The sequence below is a fragment of the Clytia hemisphaerica genome, unplaced genomic scaffold (assembly GCF_902728285.1).
Source record: "Clytia hemisphaerica strain Z4C2 unplaced genomic scaffold, Clytia hemisphaerica genome assembly, whole genome shotgun sequence".
NCBI classification, from domain to species: domain Eukaryota; kingdom Metazoa; phylum Cnidaria; class Hydrozoa; order Leptothecata; family Clytiidae; genus Clytia; species Clytia hemisphaerica.
The window spans coordinates 1,261,779-1,283,022 of record NW_027104090.1 but is presented as its reverse complement, the minus strand read 5'-3'; the positions used below and the strand labels follow the sequence as shown (position 1 = coordinate 1,283,022).

The 21,244-nt window shown below is 35.7% G+C and overlaps 1 protein-coding gene across 1 annotated transcript; it reads right to left on the bottom strand.

The window, feature by feature from the left end:
• Positions 1-3,051: 3,051 nt before the first annotated feature.
• On the bottom strand, positions 3,052-21,142 carry LOC136812780 (UV excision repair protein RAD23 homolog B-like). The gene is made up of 10 exons (XM_067069303.1): positions 20,939-21,142; positions 10,379-10,457; positions 9,585-9,667; positions 9,322-9,357; positions 8,933-9,018; positions 7,793-7,988; positions 6,688-6,793; positions 5,377-5,498; positions 4,444-4,599; positions 3,052-3,624 (listed from the first exon to the last, which is right to left on the bottom strand). Exons 1-10 carry the CDS (start codon positions 21,002-21,004, stop codon positions 3,526-3,528), a joined length of 1,029 nt encoding a protein of 342 aa, XP_066925404.1. The 5' UTR covers positions 21,005-21,142; the 3' UTR covers positions 3,052-3,525.
• Between the last annotated feature and the right edge of the window lie 102 nt (positions 21,143-21,244).

Sequence of the window (21,244 nt, the reverse complement as noted above, 5' to 3'; positions counted from 1 at the left end):
TTAAACATGCGGCAGCCAGTTCCTGGAGATGATATGGTACCCCGTTTCGTAATGTGAACTTGTTTGATCGATGCTTGGGCACTTGCGATACCCATTGCTCTCAACATAGTTGCTTGATTGTGCGTGCATAGTCAGTACCGTTGATGACCGGTGTATTATAAAGTACTTTGCTCGAAACCCACCCTGGGGGCTCCAAAGAGGCGTGGTCGCACGTCATTTGGAGTCTGATGGTCCTTTTGGACCACTGGGGCAGCGATGCGCTATGACCCGGACACTCTTTTTCATGACACTTTAAACATTTGAAATTCAGTAATAGAATAAGAAAAATCAACAAAAATCTTTTTTTTTATAATGAAAATAGACGAAAACTTCAATTAGTGACTTGGATATATTATTGAGTTACTATAGGACACCACCTCCCCGACCTACCAACCCACTGCCCATAATTTTGTCTATATATTTTCAGGTATTAACTACTTGTGGTTTTTGAACGAACATATGCGCATTAACATGCTCAATTTCAACTGATATGCGTAAGTCAAGATGACGTCATATTTTTTATTAGAAGCACTCGAAAAAAGCCGGTTTCTATTTTTAGTAACAGAGAGGGGTCAAATCCCGGCTTTTTAAGGGGTTTTCTGCTAGAAGAATGACTTATGCATATCGCGCATATCAATAATGATAATGAAAAGTCGAAGAAGTTCGAACTAGCGATATTCGACTGCATCATTTTAACATATACACGACCTCGTATAAAAGAGCCTTCGTCAACCAGCAAGCAACGTCTACACCCTTTTCGAAAGAATAGCTCAAAATCCTAATGAATTATGCCTATCGCCCAAAATAAAATGAACTCTAATTGACAAAGAGCTGCTTCTTTAAAAACTGACATACCACTACGGACAACGAAAAGCTAAACAATACCTCAAAATTTTCCATATGCAAAAAAATTTAACAAAATTTCATAAGATGCAGCTCCATATATTACTAAAATTATCAGCTATTCAGGTCATTCAAACCACATGTTTTGAAAAAAACCACACCCTTAAGTTTACATTTTTTGGATCAGGTCGGCTTAGTATGATACAACTGCGAAAGTGACTGTTTTTGGAAACATCAAAACTTAAAGACTAAAAATATCTCCACCTCTTTCGGTACAAGTTAACACCAGTCTACCTTGCTAACTCAAAGCTAAAATAAACAAAGCTTTACTGCAAAATAGCATTCTATTGTTCTTAAACAATAGAGCCAAAAACTGACTGTACTGAGCCTTTATATACTTTTAAACGTTGTGCTTATAGAAAAAAACATGTATTGTTGCTATTTTTCCATTCCCACCTCTCCCCACTGAATTTTCTGACTTCTGACTTTTTGACAATGATTCCATTCCAAATCCCCAGCCATAAAAAACATTTGAATATCAATCCCTATCTAGTTTCAGTCCGTAATTTTTACTACGCCCACTGGCTGAAAATTTTTACTTGGTCTATGAGAATGGGGTGTACCAATACTAAGACAACGCAGATTTACATTTGAATATTGTGATTTTCAAGAACGCTCTGTTATATTTGCAACTATCAATAGACGATATCGGATTTAGATAAATGCAATGCATTCTGGTTTCTAGGGACTCTCAAAGGAATTATAATAGATCAATTATAATAGATTATAATTCCTTTGAGAGTCCCTAGAAACCAGAATGCATTGCATTTATCTAAATCCGATATCATCAATTAAGCTAAGGAGGCGTAATCACGCATAGAAAAATTTCCAAATCACGTTATCAAGATTTAAATTTCCTTTCTTTCACGATCACGTTGATCACGTTGGGGTTCCTCCGATCACGTAATCACGCACTTTAAAATCTTAAATCAAGATATCACGAACTTAAAAAAACGCCAATCACGCCATCACGAAAACGGCTGGGGGCCTCATTAAGTCTTACTATGCTCTTATGTCTCAGCGTCATTTTCTTGTCAATGAACTATTTTTACTATTTTGTTGAAAAAAAACACTTGATATGTTTAGTTTAAGTCCAAATTGGGATCAAAAAATTTTGTAAGGACTACATAAGAATATACTTTATAAGAAAATTTATGATGAAATTGAACAAAAATTAAGAATATGCTAAGAACATCACTGTCATGGAATTCCTTAAAAAAAGACAAAGAAGTGTGTTTGAAAGTTCTCGCTATACGTTTTTTATAAGGACAAGCTATATAGGAACAAAAGGATTTGATAGTCAAAATATTATGAAAAAGGTGAAGAACATTTTAAGGCTTTGCAGAATCTAAATCACCCGATTTCTTAGGAAAATTGACAAAAATAGTCACGAAATGGGGAAAATAAGAACATTTTAGGCTTGAAACTCTAAAAGTCAAGAACATCCGAAGGCTTCAAAAATTTTGGGATGTTCTTATATAAAAAAAACAAACGTGTATACGAGCTTTTAGACGTTCGATGGACGCCATTTTGACGTTTGGTTGAGAAAGGAATAATAGAGACCTTAACTCTTAGTTTTAAAAGCATAAAAAAAGTTCAAGGTGAAATTTGTGGGGAATTCTCGGAGGTCAAATCTGAGTTTTCACGTTAAGCCGATATCGTCTATTTCTTAAGAAATACTTGACCCTCACCCAAAGTACAGCATTCTTATAAATAAAGTGTGTATTATATCGATTCAAACACGCGACAATAGCTCAGTAAAATAAGGAAATCAATAATCGTGACGTCATCAAACAGTGAGAAAATATGTTTTAAAATTAAATACTCGGAAAAGCGAAATGTATGTCAAGTTTTGTTTCAGTGGAAAGCTTTTTCAAAATAAGTATTCTGAGGTCTATAATAAAAGGGAGGGGGGGTCATTTTTCCGAAATATAATAAACGAGGGCGTGGAAAATGTACCTTCAAGAGGACCCCAAAAAATGACATATTTATAAACTAAAACCACATGCTATTGAAAGCTTTTCAAAATATTTTCAACCACACTCTGATTTGACACTTTCTTAGGGATGTAGAAAGAGGAACTGGGAAAGATAATACCACGAAGTCAAATAAAAATTATCATCTACATATTTTTCTTTTGAACATCATTAATGCAAGCGAAAAGAAAAATAATTCATTAACAAAAACCTGATATTTACTTGATACTTACCTGATATTGGTTTTAAGGAGGAAATTGGCTAGCAATTTTGTTGTATACAAAAAAAAATTATTTCAACTACAGTTAACTCTCTCTAATTCGATTTTCAAGGAACCAAAAATCAAAGAAAGATTCGTACTACAGAGAGTATTTTATAAAACTTTTCAGTTGAGGGGACAAATATTTTAGTTCGAATTATAGAAAGATTCGAATAGTAGAGATTCGAATTGGAGAGCGAGAGTTGAGTGTATAATCAACTGAGCTTAAAAAAACTCAATATTTTTACATGCCAGGACAATTCGAAGCATTTTGTTTTTATCAATTTTACCAAGTCATAAATTAAACTAAATCCTATTGGCATACAAAAAGGCACATAATTGTATACTTTATCTTTCAAGCAAAAAGTTCACTGTCAATTGTTCATTTTTATCACATGCAAAAAATGCTTGAACAACTTCGTTCTCTGAAAACCCCATGGCTACAATCTAAAAAAGAAGAAAAAGATTTCATGAACCGACATTGCGGATACCTTTAGGGAACTAATTTTCACGGAACTAATTTTCGCGATGCGAGGGTATGAAATTTGCGTTTTTTCTAATAAATTAGAAACCTACATTCTCGGGGATTAACTACATTCCCGGGGTAAGATTTTGTACTCAGCAATTGAGAGAAGGATCAAGGGTAAGTGGAGCAATCCAGGGCTGACTGCAGACTTACTTAAAGATCCTAAACACACCCATCAACATGGACAAGTGCCTGATGAAGCATTAGCTACGGGGTTGAACAGGTTCGAAAGAGGTTAAATATCTATCTACGAAAGCGTCAATAAAATGACGTCAATTTTTGTCTGAAGAAAATTAATAGTTTTCAATCGAACGGAAAAGATAACGCAGAGTACAATAAACGTAAGGATTTTTCAAATTAAGTAAAAAAAAATGGCTCCCGGTGCTCGAGCTGGATTGATTAATTTTTCTGAAATAGCAAAACAAAGATCAAAGGGACGATCAGATGGTTTGAGATATTCAGTCTGCAGAAACCTTCTACGGTCCTGAGTAAAACCTCCATTTATGTTTGGGTAACTATTTTCCAAAGTCGAGATATCACAATTTGAAATCTCTGAAAATGGGTTCTCACACGGTTCTTACGTTGAAATTCTATTGTTTTCTTACTAAAAGCCAAAAACTTGTAATTTATCTCGACTTTGGAAAATATTTAGTTAAAACATTTTGAGGTTTTGCTCAAGACAATAGAAAGATTTCACATGCCAAATATCTCAAACCATCTGAGTATTCCACTAAACTTACTCTTTCGATGCAGGCTTTTTCTTCAGTGGTGACCTGTATTTGAAATCCACCGCCTGGTGCATTGCCCACTTGTGGAGCGCCCCCGCCACCTGAAGCTGGGGCTGACTCATCTGAATTCAGTAAATCTATGAAGGCTTGTTGGTTTTGACTGATCAGCTGAAAAATACAATTGATATAAATCAGATATTACAGATGATCAGGTTTATCAAATTCTCAAAAGGTATGTAGTGGACACTTGTCGTGTGTCAGTCTGTTACGGTTAGCGAGATTCTGCGTCTCAGTTTGTTCCAGTTTTCTGGTACAAAATCCGAGAAAACAAAAGCGTAGGAGTGCTCTTTTTAAAAATGAAAGATAACATTGTATTGATGCTTTAAATGGAATGTCACTTTAGTTGAGCTAGATTGAATGCTAAAAGTAACTACGCTCCACTGCAGAGACATTCAGAGTTTTGTGAGAAAAACTGTGAGACACGGAATGTTGTCTAACCGTAACAAACCGAACTTCGCGTTATCTTTTCAGTCAGTGAAGAAAAGTTTGAAACTGGCTAGATCGCGAATTACCGTGTTAATTACTTTCTTGTGAAAAAGTTTGACAAAATTCGCGGAAATCACTACAGCTGAGTCTCCATACCTCGAACACACAAGGGGACCACATATGTTCGAGTATAGAAAATTTTGGCTTATGGAGTAAGGTTTATAAGACATTGTTAACTGAAGGGACCATAAAACTTGTTCAAGTTCAATAGAGGATTAAGTTAAAGAGACTCCACTCTATATCAAAGGGAACTATAATAAGGAGTTGACACAATCAATAATAATAACAATAAGATATTGTGTCAACTCTTTATTATAGTAACGCTTTATTTACTTATCGAGCACTCTACGAGGAGAAGATAAACACCCTCTACATATCAAAGGAAACATCGCAACTTACAGTTAGAAGTTGCGGGTTTGCTTGCCCGATCTCTTGTAAGAGTTGCGGTAACGAGGACGGGTTCTGTTGTATTTGTTGACGCATTAACTGGAACTGTGGTAGCTGTGTCAAAAAGGATAAATCTAAAAGAAAAGAACACACGTGGTAAAACGGTAGCTTTGTTGTAACACAGGGTTGCTACAGGTTTTCCAAGTTCAAAATTCAGACTTTTAGTCTCAAAAGTCGTATTTTTCCAGATTTTTGACCTGAAAATATCATGTATGCCAATTACAAACTTTTCTGGACTTTCCTGACATTTCCAGACTTTAACCTAATTCTAGACATTTCTGGCAGACGTAGCAACCCTGTTCATGTATTTACACTTTTGAGGATGGCGGAGTGACAGAGGCGATTTGGATATAAACACGCAACTTTGACCTGCTGAAGTGGTAAAAGTGCTGATTTACTGTCGCCCTCAGTCAATCAGGATAAATCAGGATATAGACAAATTTGAATTAAATGCAGGTCAATCGTCAAATAAATCTATCGATTCAAACGCAAATTTCGTTCGACTGAATATTACAAAGCCTGATGCTTATACAATATGACATTAATGGCATCACAATTTCCTAAAGATATTCTAAAACAGGATCTATTTAGTTGGACTATAGAGGTTTTCCATGTTTGTTAAGTTGCGTAATTTCCACCATTGTGGAAGCAAACGTTCGAATCTGTAGAGACAGAGGCGATCACTTACGCAATTCAAGATATTCATGATATTCATGATGTAATCGTATGTAATCTTTTCGTTGATTGACACTCCGAATCGAAACATTTGGCCGCCATTATTGGTGGCAAAACAAATGCGTTCCCCGATGTTTTCCAAGCAAGGATCCCCGGAAAAAATAAGAAAAGATTAATACAGAAGTCCAAAGAAAAAACTTTTTCATTGAAATTCTTTAATTATCTGCAATAGATTTCCAAAAGATATTTAATTCTATTATATTACGTCACAAGATATTAAGCTTTCTTTTTCGTAAACCCCCGGTTTCAATACAAAATAGGTTAGCGGGACAATTTTTTTGCCATCAATAATGGTGGCAAAGTTGTTACGTCACATCTATTGTTTAGGCGCAAAGATTACATCATGAATATCATGAATTCAAACGTTTACTTTTCTAATGACAGAAGTTACACAACTTAACTAAACATTAAAAACAATTGGAATAAGTGAACTCCATACTGACCTCACCAGCTTTTAAAGTCTCCCATAAAGTCAAAAAAGATACCCCTTCCCTGTTCAAAAAGAAAATGAGAAATGGAGATACATACCTCCAGAAGCAGCCAATGCAGAGAGATCGGCGCCTCCTTCTTGCGGACCGCCTTCTACAGCTGTTTGATCTGCGCCACCATCATCACCGACATCTGGGATGTTGCCCTGGAAACGATGAAGAGTTTGCTTTCGGTGAAATATTTATCTCACTTAAAGGGTGGTCTTGGCTTAAACAGTAGCAGCTATTCATGACAATTTAAAATTTCGAGCATTTAGCAAAAAAAAAGCAACCAGCCCATGTCGAAAAATACAACAATTTGAAAAAGCTATGATGCTGAATCAGCAAAAATATTTCCTATTTTGTTCAAGTCGAGGTTAGAGGCAAACAGTTGCTTTTTTCTCCTTTTATTTCACTTTGTTTGCCTAATTTGTAGGCCTAAAATTATTTCCACAATTCAACGAACCATATGTGCTTTTCACGAAAGTTGCCACGAGTAATACTTGAAAAAATTGCAAAATTCTGATAATTCTTTTTTTAAAGCTAATCAATTTTATTATCATCAATTATCTCTCTGCTGATTCATTTTTCCTTCAGGACTTGTGGATTTAACGAAGATTATTGGGCTGTTCCATTAAAAACCATACAGGGGGTGGACGAACCTTTTCAAGTCAAAAAAAAGTTCTTCAAAATGTTTGGATACCCCCTGGAAATTGGCAAAATTTGCAAAAATACCCTTGGAAAAAATCTTTTCATACCTTAAAGTGAGGGTGGACGAACTAAAATCAGTCATTTACCCCAGGAAATTTTAGAATAAATTTTTACCCCCCCCCCCTTGAAAAAATATAAAAATACCCTCTGGAAATTTTTCTCGGATTGCCCTCTAGAAATGTTCTTCCATACAGGGGGTGGTATGGATATAAAATGGAATGGCCCATTTGTGGCGTTGATCAAAAGATTCTTGCCAGAACTATATGCTCGAAAAACAACCAAAAATAATGACTTACGGAGAGGAGATATCAAAAGATTCTTCCCAGAACAACCAAAAATAATGACTTACGGAGAGGAGATATCAAAAGATTCTTCCCAGAACAACCAAAAATAATGACTTACGGAGAGGAGATATCAAAAGATTCTTCCCAGAACAACCAAAAATAATGACTTACGGAGAGGAGATATTCTGCTGCTCTGTCCGCGTTATGGTAACTGGCGTTCAAGGCTCTCATCACTTGTTCTCGACTATAACCGAGGGACATCAATTCGGTGATTGAGCTATCAAGAGCAGTTCCAGTAAGAAGTGCTGACTCGGCAGATTCTGAGGTTCTTACTGTGCTGTCGGATGCAGGAGCTGTAGTCGTCTCACTATAATAAAAACAGAAAGGTTAAAAAGTGGATTCTCCATAACTCGAACACGCGCGGGGAACATAAATTTGTTTTTAAAGTAAGGATAGTAAATACTTGAATACCTTTTCCAAAAACATACAACATGTCTCTATTTTCTCAAGTTAAAATTTTCATTAAATTTTAACCTTGCGATTTTTGCCTGAGACCGTCCTAGTTGTCCAAAAGTGGCACCTATGTTATTTTGATTCCTCTACCCCTTAGCTTTCCAAAAATGTATAACAAGGGCTTTGACTAAAAAAAGTCGCACGACATAAAAAAATCGAATGAATTTCCCCCTACTATAAGGAAACATTCGAGTGATAGAGGTTCGAGTTGAATGGATTCCACTGTAGTATGTATAATGTTTTGTTATGTTTTATCTCCGGTGTAATAAGTTTTACTTTTATGGTAAGAAGAGAATAAAATATAAAAAAGATTAGAAAAAGGTTAGATTAAAACGAAAATGTCTGTGAGTACCTTTAGTGATTTTTTTATTTTATATAAATCTAAAATTGTGAAGTGGAGTGGTAGCCATTCCGTTACAATTTCCGCTAGATTTATTTCCAGGAGGTAAACATACACCGTAAAGCTGGAAAATATTTTTTATGTTGTTTAACGATCACACAAAACAGGAAAGTGGAAGTGTTGTCCATTTTGTCAAAAAGGGGTTAATCATTTAGTAGGTACGCAGTGAAAGGGGAGAGGGGGTTCACCAAAAGTTCTTTCATTGCGTTGTACTCTGCGTACAAAGGGTGTCAAATATTTGGAAAACTTTTGCGTTCATTTGAATGGCCCTAAGAAAGAAACATCCAACTCGACGAAAATAAATAAATACACTTCACAGTTGAATGTGGGAAGATTTTGATAAGTTGAGAGTAGGGATATTGACAATTCTTAGCACTTTGAAAATTGTCAATCTGTACCTGGCAGGAGCAGTAGTTGGAGCAGCTGTAGTTGTGGTAGTTGCAGCGGGTGTGGTGGAGGCTGCTGGAGTGGACGAGGATGCAGACTAAAAGAAAAAAGTATATATTTCTTTTACAGATTTCCGTCTTCAGACTGAAAAGTTGTAACACTGTCAGAAGAATCAATCAATAATAGAAAAACATAAGCAACAATAACAAATTTAACATAAATTCAGGGCATTAGGTGATCAGACCAAAGGTCAGCGTTCATAATCGGCAACTTTAAAGTTGATTTTAAATACTTTTTTATTTTATTTCAAGGGATGTGTGATTGCTTCTTTACAAAAGAGCCATTGTGAAAAACTCTGGTGTTAAATCTTTCGCAACGGTTAAATGGAAGAGTGACTTACTGTCTCTGCTGGCTTATCTGCTGCAGGCTTTTTAGGCTAAAAATGTAATAAAAACATTAGGTTAAACAAGATGACACAAATAAATACTTATTAAGGCAGTTTTCCAAATACCTACCGAGTGTGCCAAAAAATAAGTATAAAGATTTGTCAAGAGGGGAGTTTATGGATATGAATTTTCTGTTGATTTTTTTTATTGTACAAAAAAAGCCTAACTTAAACTTTGGTGTATAAAATTTAAAATCGTCTCATCAATCAATGTATACCTTCACTGCCATGACAACAACAAAATTTTTATTTGTGTCAATGTTATATTCTTTGATCTGCTTGTCATCTTCGAGTATTTTACCTACAGAAACAAGAAGGAACCATTTTTAGCATTTATTAAACCCAATTTCCTCTCTGAAAATCCTGCTGAGCAGCAAGTAACCCTTCCTTTCCCAGGGTTAAAGTTCAACCCAACTCTTTTCAATCTTTTAGGCACAAACTCTTTATCTCTATTTACTTACTTGAAGTAATTAAATGAAAGGCTATGAAAAAGAAGGGTACAATATGAGCCTGATCACTAGCTATCTACCCGAAGGTAGGGGAGGACGCCACTCTTTCTCCCTGGATTGCTCCACTTACCCTTGATACTTCTCTTAAATATTGCTGAGCATCAAGCAGAGAGGCATCAAGCACCATTTCGGGAATCTTTGGTATGACCCGGCTGGGGGTTAAACCCACAACCTTGCGCATGGTAGCCGGATGCTCTACCAATGCACTACGGTCGCTTCAGTTTTCAGCAGTTTTAAGATATTAAATATGTAAATAATCCTATTGAAAATATGTAAAATATCAAGACGACAGGAAGGTGTGAAAAGTTTAAAAATTAATGGGAAAAACACTTTGAAAATTGCCAAACTTTCTAAGCCATCTAAAAGACTTTTCCAAGCCACCCTTTTTATTTAAAATGTTCACCAGTTCCCCTCTTCTAAATTCAGTAAAATTTTAAGTCCCCATTTCTAAGGGGTGGGGTTATGTTATGTTTGTTATGTGACAACAAAAACCACCATCTTACCTGCGTATATCAGTTTTTGACCTTCAATAGGAAATTCATCCCCTCTTTCACTGTGAATCTTTTCCTTCAATACTTTGACCTGGAAGATAAAAAAACAAGAAAATGGTAGGTTTTTGCCTTTCTAATTTAGATTTATTTGCATCGGCAAAAAATTGTGGGTTACAGTACAGTATACAGTTGTACAGTAAGCACTTTTACGCCGGCAATGGCCAAATGCCGGGACAAATTCATAGTTTCTACTCCTCCTACATTTAGGGTGGGGGTCTTGGGTTTGGGACCATTCAAAAAGTATGTACGCTCGAAAATGGCAACTCCCCCTCCCCCTTGCACGCTTTTGTACGCTTAATGTGTACCCCCCTTCAGCGTACGTAAGCTTTTTAGTACACCCCCTAACCAAATTCGAAACTTGAAACTCTTGTAACAGTAGAATATGCAGGTATCCAATCGTATTTATAACAAAGTCTCAAGAAATTAAAAGAATCTATAAGATGAACAAAAATACCAAAGGAGAAATGAAAAATAACAATCGGAAAAACTATTTTTTGATGTGAAAATATTGCGTTTTTCTCTCAAAAAAGATAGTTTAGGAAAAATTACGAGCATACGTACTTCTCCTCAAGGACCCCCCTCCCCTTGTACGCTTTTGGGAGTACCCCCCTCCCGTCTCTCGAGCGTGCATACTTTTTGAATGGTCCCTTTTGATGAATCAAAAGCAAGGGGGTGTTAAAAGTATGACTTTCCTAAGGGGGGGGGTTGCCAGGTAAGGGGGGTCTTCTTACCTAAGGCGGGTCTTTTTAAATACCTCATTGGTATATGTTTTCTTTAGATGTTGAAGCTGGCTTAAAAAATGATCAAATTAATAAAAAGATATCTTCAAAGTTTGACTCTAACCCTCCCCCGGAGATCTTTTTCTCGCCGTCCAGTTTTTGACAATTTAAGAAAATGTCATGGTAAAGAGGAATGAAATGTATAAATGACAATTCTTTAGGAAAAAGCAGGAAAGCCACAAAGAATAGTACAACTCCGAACTTTGTTCTTATCAGATTTAAAAAGATAAATAAGTCAACTCTAAATTGCGTTTTTTAAACCCTTGTCATAACTTATCGAAATTAAACATGTAAAATGATGTACACATAGTTTTTAACAGTATCAACCACTTGAATGTTTTAATATAAAGAAAAAGATGGACTAGTTTTCTTCTCTTGCTTTTTATTGCCCTTTGAATGCTGTTATTAATGTTCGACAAACTTTTAACTTTAAGTTTTGATTTACATTTGAAATGTTCTTTTCTATAAAAGAAACTTGTTTTGTTTTGAAAAGAATTCGAATGACAATAATTACGATCGTTAAATACATTCGTGAAAACATTTCAAACAAAAGAAAAGAAAATCGGCCAAAGCTGGGCAGAAATTAAAATTACTAAATGTAGATGGGCCTTAAATTTCAAAACAAAGGCTGAATAAAGTCTAAACCATGCTCTATTCGATCTGTCAATCAAAACAAACTTATCGAGAACAAAACATTGCTTGCGAAATCGAAAGTGTGCATATGGCGCGAATCCAATAGAACAAATTTGTGGAGCAAGAGACTAAAAGTCATAATTTTAAAACACAAACAAAGCGAAAACGAAAGTGGTGACACACAGACACACAAAGCACCGCTATTAATATATAGATAAGGTAAGGGGGATCTTCTTTGAATTATGCGAAATTTCAATTTTTTTTGTTTCCAATAAAGGTTGCAGTCCGGCACTGTTAATTTTAAATGAATTTCCTAAGAGGGATTAGCACTTAAGGGGGGTCCTCTTACCTAAGGGGGGGTCTTGACCCCTCTAGAAACTATGAGATTATAATGGTTGTAACTTTTCAAAAGTTAGCAATTTGATTTTAATGCTTAGCAAAGATCTGATAATATTATTGGTTTAAATATTTCTCTTAGTTCATAAGGAATCATTCTGAAAGTTGGGATTCTTTCAATGGGATTTTTCTGAACCAACTGACTAAAACCAAAGCCAATGAAGTTGGATTTCAGGTTTACCTTAGTCAGGTTAGGACTCAATGAACATCAAATTGACTCAATATTACCAAACTTCTCAAAAGCGTTAAAGTGAGATTATTTGCAGATAACACATAATAATATTATTTACACAGAATTATAAAATCAATTGTAGATATACAGATCTTACAAGAAGACTTTTAATCGACTGCAAATTTGGGAGCACAACACACTGGGGCATTGAATTTCACCCTCAAAAATGTATTGGGAAGTGGGTAATCAATTTTGGCAAAGTGTTTTTGGAAAATGACCCTAAAAGATTTGGCTGCATGCTACAAAGTATAAGGGTCAGGATTAGGATTTTATTTTAATAATAGGGAACAGATAATTTCAATGAGTCAATAGATTGTCACATTCTCCCAAACAACTATAATAGACCTTTAGGTGGCCTTCTTCAGTTAACCTTCCTATAACCTTCGTCCTTCAGAAAAGCCAAAAACTTTGGGTTTAAAATTGTTTACTTTTAGTTCCTGTAGCCAGTAGTATTACCCCTGGCAGACATCTTATTTCTATTGTATTTTGCGCAGGTTTTTCAATAAAGATGTCATGTGACTCAAATTCTGTGTCTTATTGGACAAGAGAAAGCAAAAGTGGAAAGCACACTAATTGGATGAAAAAAAACCCATGTGAACTGGAACGTTATTATAAAAGTTATTTGTTTTTCGATAGAAAAAAGTGTTTAAAAAAGCATTCTTTGTGCTCAAGGTTTGTTTTTCTTCACAAATTTTTGTCTTCAATCTTAGATAGATGAATGAGTATATCCTTGATGGTTATGATTTTTCTTAGTTCTTGAGATATATTGAAAAGTTTAGACATCGGTAGTTCGTGTTCCCAAACCAAACGGAAGTGTGCTCGCTGGCGATAAATTTATTTTACTCATTGTATATTTTAGTGGTATTTATCCAATAAAAAAGGATGTTTATAAAAAATGCACAGTGCTGACAAAATATGCACGGCATTGATTATGACATAATTAAATATGTCAATATCGATTTAACACCCGTTAAGGAAAATAATTTGTAAATAGTTTTTGTTATAGTGAAAGTTTGAAATACGAGCAAAAGAGAGTCAAATTTAATATCTTATTAATATATTGGTCGAAACATGGGACTGTTGGATATCTGGCCTGTATTTTCACTTTTCACTTACTTAGGCAAAAATAGATGATGGGTATGTGCGGACGGTAAGGGTCAGTTTTTTCACCTTTCAAAGTCTCTCTAACTTTTGGAAAAATCAGAAAGTTTTAAATTAGTTTCTCTAAGGGTCGGAAAATTCTGGATTTTTAGGAAATTTTTTGATTTCCAGAGAAAAATTGTAATAAAGTCTCTCTAAGCCAGACGTAATTAATCGAACAGTTCGATTACCAAACTAATTGAACTTTGTCAAACTTAATCAAACGACAAAAGTTCGATTAAATTCTTTAATGAAACTTTTCAAAAGTGGCTAAAATTGTGAGTATTCGATTAAGTTCGACAAAACATATTAACTTCGACAAAGTTAGACAACGAGAAATCTTCGACAAATTCGACAAAAAATAACCTCCTTTGGGTACTACCGTGGACAGCCCCTGGGGGTCCCGGGGGGTCCGATTGGTGCCCACTGGTCAGGGGTGATGTGAGAGTACACGCCTACACCGTTGGGGGTCCTTCAAAGTTCCTCAAAGTGCCGTCAAAAGCCAGCAAAAATTGCCAAAAATGACCTCCTTAATTGAGGCTGCTACACCCCTTTCTCACCAGGAAAAATCGCCGGTGAGACCAATTGAGGCCTCTACAGCCCTCCACAGCCCCCATAGCCCTTCGGAACCCTTCAGATACCCTCTGCCTTGCTCTCCCTCAAAGCCAGCACCCTCCAAACTTTTTTCTATGTATGCTAAAGCGTTCCGGTTTTTACTAAAAGAAAGCCCCTTATCTTAGCCTTCCAGCGGTATATAACACTGTGGACTCGGGCTAGACAGCAAATTGGTAAAGTGCCGAACGTTTTTGCAATATTTTCCAAATTGTTTTCCGACGGGAAATGGAGGAAAATGTAGTTGAAGGCTGAAACTTTGTATGTTTATCACAAAAAGGGTGAGGAATTCAAAAATCACAATTGCTAAAAAAAAGTTCTTTAATTTTTATGTAGTTTTTTTTCACTTTTTTGCTTCTTTAGCATGGAAATGTCCCAAAAAAAAGTTTATATTTCTGCCGAAATGGATTTTCTTTTCATTTAGGGTTTCTCCTTTCAGAAAAACTTATTCTTTGCTTATAAGTTTTTGTTCCTCCATTTCCAGAGGCCACTTGAAAATGGGTCCTATCACCTTTTTTAACTCATTTCAACCTTTTCCAAGCTAATTTTCTTCAAAAAACAACAATAAAACAATGCAATGTCTTCTTTTTTCAAAAAAAGATATATCTTATGTTATTTTCATAAATATACTAAATATTTTACAAATATTTTTATATAATAAGATTCTGATACCATCAAAGAATTCTCCCTCCAAATTTCAGGTCTCTAGCTACACTAGAAAAAGAGATATGCAAAATTAAAGTGGCAATTTGCCACCACATCGCGCAGTTTGTTTTTGTTTTCATTTGTCTTGATAACCCAAGATGAAATTTTCGCACTCGGTTAGCAAGGCGCAGGATATCTAGTCAAAAATCTCAGAATCAAAACATTGCAAATGGCGGACAAAATTCAGCTAGAGTGTCTTCAAAAAGACTGCATTTCTTTTGAAAATAACACATCATTACTTTTCGATATGGGATTGGATATCTATGTGAATCGAATCAGCAATATATATTGGACTTTTTGTTTGAGAGTATATTTCGATGGGATTGTCAAGATATTTCTGGATATACATTATAGAGTCAAATTTGATGTAATGAGCTAGAATGATGCGAAGTTGGAAATCTCAATTTTTGTGGTTCTTATCGACCGCTGGAGGCGGTTTCTTTCATAGTGGTACGCTAATATGGTTTTGCCTTGGCTCATTACTTTGTCTTACCATTTACTTTCGTTTTTTTTAACTAGGTTACCCAGGTGTTTCTCTCTTTTTTCCCTGAATGTCTTTTATTCGGAATTGAATAATCGACACATGAAAAATGAATATGTTGTAATCTGTTTTCAATGAATAATCTAAAATGTACTAGAGATGACATGTTTATCTGGTACATGACATGTAAGCCTTAATAATGTGTGTGTGCTCTTTCGCGAGCGTGATGCGTGATTACATGATGGAAGGCGGTCGTTTCAGTGTGGTTTACATCCACACTGTGAGTTGACCTAGTCTTTACTTCCTTTTATGAATCGATCTACCACTCATCAATGATTGGAAAAATGGTATTAAATTCTATTGAGATGTGAAACTCGTTCAAGTTGAAGAATTGATGGGAGAAAAATGGGCAGTACGAGAAATATTTGCTTTGCTTTGGAATACAAACTCTTATATAGACAATACCCTCTGGAACAAGTTATATGGGATTTGTTTACCAAGTGACCACAAAATAAAGTCTTTAATGCTTGGTTCTTACATTCAAGAGGTCAGAGGATTTTCTAAACTTTTGAAGCTTGTGTGATTGTTTTGGTTGTTTTCCTGACTAAAGACACTTTTGAATATGTGATTTTTTTCCCTGACTGGAGATACTGTGAACGTGTATTTGATAAACATCTTGGCTTGGAGTATATTTTTTAATGTTTTGAACGGCGACATAATTTCTTATCATTGGATTGTTGTAGTGTTATCTTTTAGTGCTCCAATGTAGATATGTTTTCAATTTCATTTTTTATCAATTAATTTGTGTTTATTTCATAGAATTTCAGTAATTTTTATGTGATAGGTTGTCCAAGAAAGCATTGTTTCGAGGTTTCCACGTTTCGTCAAACTGTCAGACGTTTTTCCGTCAAAGAATATCGATCACTTTCCTTTTCCGTTAAATAGAAAACAAACAATAACAGTTCTGTTTATTCCTCAAACCCCCGGGAAAAGTTTTTTTGCCGACTTAGCTATTTTACAAATCTCGGAAAAGAACTCCCATAGGAATTCCGATACCAAACCCGATTGGTTAATTTCGGAACGGCTTCAAGAAAGTCTTAATGACAGATAATTTTAAAAGTTTCTGAGGAATTTATTGATGTTGATGGCTTTGTTGATTCTTTAAAGAAAAAAGGTAACAGGTGTAGCTTTTTCTAATTCTGGAATATCGAGGTTCCACGTGCGTTTGGTTTGGGAACGCGAAACACGAACGCGAACTACCCATGTCTAAACTTTTCAATATATCTCCAGAACTAACAGATTTTTTGAAATTCTGTAAAAAGGTCCAAGTTCCTGAATAGTTTTACTAAGTTCTGTGAAAAAATCATAACCATCAGTGAAATACTTGTTCATCTATTTCAGATTGAAGACAAAAATTTGCGAAGAAAAATAAACTTTGAGCACAAAAATGCTTTTTTAAACACTTTTTTCCAATGAAAAACAAATAACTTTTATAGACTTACCTTCCCCAAACATTGAAGAAGCCTCTACTAATTAAAGTTTTAGAATGAGAATTCCAGAGAATTCCATTCGGTTCCAGTTCTCACGGTCTTTTTTTTCATCCAATCAGATCACGCGATTTCACTTTCTCTTTCTCTAGTCCAATAAGACTGCGGGATTTGAGTCATGTGACATCTCTATTGAAAAACCCGCGCAGAATAAAATAGAAATACAGGGGGTCACACTATTGGCTACAGGAACTGAAAACAAGCAATAAAGGCAAATATTTTTGGTTTTTCTGAAGGACGAAGTATAGGAAGCTTTACTGAAGGAGGGATAAGGCTGGGACTATCTATTTAAAAGATATGGAAAAAAAAAGGCACTTTTTTGGGTGATAATTAAGATTTTACTTAGAAACTTTAATTATCTTACCCCCGTCTCGGGCCCCTCTGATATGAGCAAGGGAACCATGTTGGCCACCCCTACTGAAAATTTCAGATCAAAACAAACAAGGAATTAATTCCTGTAACTCGAAGAAAATTGGAAAAAGCTGTTTTTTGACTGTTTCTGATCCTAAAGTGCTATTTTTTGGTAAAAGCTATGCAATTTATGTTTGAACTTCTAGAAAGCTTACCCATTCATTGTCAATATATTTTTTATTTGAAAGTAATCTCTTCATGGAATGAAAAGATATAGTCAAATCTTGTACGGTCATTTTCAAAAAATTTTACCAAATTCGATTTTCGCATTTCGCCATTTTACCCTACGCAAACGCACGTGGGTCGGTGAAGGCTTCTTCATAAAGACAAAAGACATGTATCTATTTTTCGGATCGGGCATGCGGGAATAGTGTCAGGACCTGCAGCCGACCTGGTAGAGTCGGGTATGGGCGTGGTTACGTATCAGATTGGCTAGGAATTAAGTTATTATCAGTTAGGGTTAGAGTTGGAGCTCGAAAAAAGTACTCTTTTGTGATTTTCTCTTAATACAGTCTGGTCTGCAGTTTGTATAATATAAATAGCCGTCAGAAACACTTTCCTGGCATAAATCCGTGTCACAGTTGGATAAGGCAATGGGTTTCAAAACATCGGAACTTTGCATTTAGTTGGTTCGAATCTCACTGGCGGCGATCTGTCGGTAAGTCGATTCAGTAAGTTAGAAAACATAGAAAATGACTCACAAAGAACCAGAAAGTCAAAAATACTACAAACAAGAGACTGGAAAGTACGAAATAAGTCCAGATCTGTCTTTTGTCTTTATGAAGAAGCCACGACCACGTGGGTCGTGGTTCCGCCAGCTATACACTGTAATTTTGATTGTCTTGGGATCTTGAACTTGATTGATTCAGGTAACTCTCATCCTTGTTGTCTTGAATAGACCTTTTTTTAAAGAGGACGTCCTGTTGAATAATTATGTAGTCCAGCCATAAAAACAATGATAGAGCCATGCATAATTACTGTATCATGCATATTGTAATAATTATGCATGGTTTTACCACTGTTTTTCTGCTGGACTACATAATTATTCAACAGGGTGGCCTCTTTGAAAAAAGGTCTATACAACCTGTAGATGACTGATGTTGTTTTTTAAGCTCGATTTCCTATTGTGACTAACTGCCTGGCCCGGGGAGTAGTAGAGTACCCTGCCCAGTTGGCGACCGAAATTTTTTGATTCAAATTTTTCACTTACTTTTTACTTTTTTGAAAATCCTTTTGACCAACAGTTAGACAACTTTTAACATGCTCTTCGTGTTTGTTTTGATTTTTTATTTGAGGCGATCTTCTTAGAATAAAAAACTTTCGAAGCGAGCGGTACTAGTGCCCAGTTCCCGACCGACGTACCAGTCTGCGACCGATCGCGAGAAAGAAAAAATCAGTGCTCTACTTGCAGGTAAGGTCGTATTAATTGATCAGGATGATAAAAAAACCCATAAGCTTTCCCGTATTACATTTATTTACACTCGTTCTTTTGTTTTAAAATAGCTCACTTACATTTCCCTTCGCTTCGGCATGTTTTTTCAGAATTTTTCTTCAAGTCGCCATTTTTTTCTAAAGTTTGTTTTTGTTTTGTTTTGAAAGTGGCGTTCTATGGAGAGTCTTCATTTGATAAAAACGCGGGAATTTTTTATGTCTGTTTTTTTCTCTTCGCGTTTGGAATTTTTTAATCGCAATGTAGGCCGATGAAATTTACATACGAGTTTACCGTCGTGAACTTATTCAAAAATAGATGCGGCATGATTTCATTATTCATTATTCATTATTTTCCCAACAGCACCTTATCCACCATTTCTGCCAATCATGCTCTCTCAAAATAAAAAATTTTGCTTCGCTTCAACCCTTCGCATCTTTTGCGAACGAAAAATAAAGATCGATTGCTACAGTGGCGCTAGATTTTGCAAAAAACTAAAATGGCGGTCAGGGCGGTTTGGCAGATATATGGGCGGGACGCCCACTGCAGTTGTAGGATTGAGGGCGGCAGCATTTTCTGTAATAAATCTTCTTTGTTTACCCGTGTAAACATGCGTAGAGACGATTTTAACAAAGATAGAGGTTGTAGTTGTAAAGAAATATGGAAAATAATGAAAAATTTATGAATTCTGAAAATAATGAAATTTTCATGCGGGTGCTTTTTAGAGATGCGGGCGGCCGACGGTAAACTCATATATAAATTTCATCGGCCGTAGAGTCTTCTTTTTCATTTTTTGAGTTTGGTCGGTCGCAGACTGGACGTCAAATTTCGAAGCTGATTGCGTCAACTTTTTTATCAATATTTCAAACGAAGAAAACTGTATCGAGCTGATTTTTACAGAAATGCTTTCTAACATATTCATCGTTTTGGACAAGTATTTTTTTGGAGTGGGAGTTGAAGCGTTTTTTCTTACGAAGCTTTTTTGTCCACAGGTAGCCATTTTTTATTTTTTTCGAAAAATCCAGGTTTTTCATGTGCTTCCGTGCAAAGTTGGATCTTTCGGATTCTACTCGTTCTTTTCTAGAACTTTTTTTACACAGTACGGGAAATAGGTCAGGGCAGATTACTACCAAAAGAAATTCTCCAGAGGTTTGTTTTTGTATGACTTTTCTGGGTTCAAAGACGTTCGGTCGCCAACTGGACCGGTCCACAAGTGTTTCAACCGGTATTCCAACGAAGCCATATTTTGGTTTGTACAGAAATTTCGCCCGCTCAAATCTAAACAACAAAATGGTCAATCTCACTAAAGCAAAACATTGCGGCCACGGCATTTCCCTGGATAAAAATTCTGGTCACGTGACCATCCGTGATTTTAGACCAATGAAAACGCTTCATTTCCCCGGATTAAAGTTGTGTCTACATTAACGCGCGGGAATTTGTTAGAAAAAGAGAAAAAAAACCGGGGGTCAAATTAAATGCTTCTCCCTTCTTGCGGCAAACATAAAAGACTTTAAGAGGCCATTTATTTAAGAAAGGGGTGTTATATCATATATAAATCATGTAAGTAAGTGATATTTTAGTAAGAAGTTCATTAACAATTTTATTTTGAAGTTTGTTTTTAAAAACAAAACCCCCGTGCTCTATGATAATCTGATTTTCTTAACTTATGGACCCACTTGGAAGTCTTTGTAATACAGATCATCTGGCAGTGTAGTTGCAGCCTATACAAGAATTGGAATCTAAAGTCTGAAGTCGTAACTCCTTGCCAGTGAACCCGCAGAGACATTTTTAGTTGGCAGACACTGACTTTAGGTTGGTTTGGAAATCGTTTTATTTTGAAATGTAATCTTCACTTTAGATGAATACCTTTATTTATTTGGATTCATAAAAGGTTCAAGGTTTGTTTACTTTTTATTTCAAACTATTTCATTGATTTATTGAGCTGCAATAGCTGATTGAAAAACGAAGATTTTTGATAGTTATCAGCGTGGGCTTGGCCGCCATTTTGAATTTCGATTTTGTTTCTCCTGTACTCGGCAATTTAGAGGTTGTTCGTAATACGCGATTTGGCTTACGCGTAACACTTGTGGGTCGCCAACTGGGCAGGGGACTCTATCTATTTTTCTGCTATCCATAAAAATACTTACTGTTTCATTTTCGTCTACTTCAATTTTAAAAGTCTTTTGCTGTAATGTTTTGAAGGTGATCAGCATATTGAGAATTGTATGGTGACGAAAAGACAACACTTTATACGAGGGATCAAAAGCCAATTCACGTTTTCACTTCTGACTAACCAGTTTCAGTTTGTTTTGACCCGATTCTCTTTCGTGGAAATAAAGCTGACGCACGCTTTTTCTTGAAGACCCTGTCTACATTTAAACTAAAGGTAACTGCTTGAAAGTCTTCTGTACAGTGTAGTTCAGCCTTTAGTTTATACCTTCAGCAAAGTTACC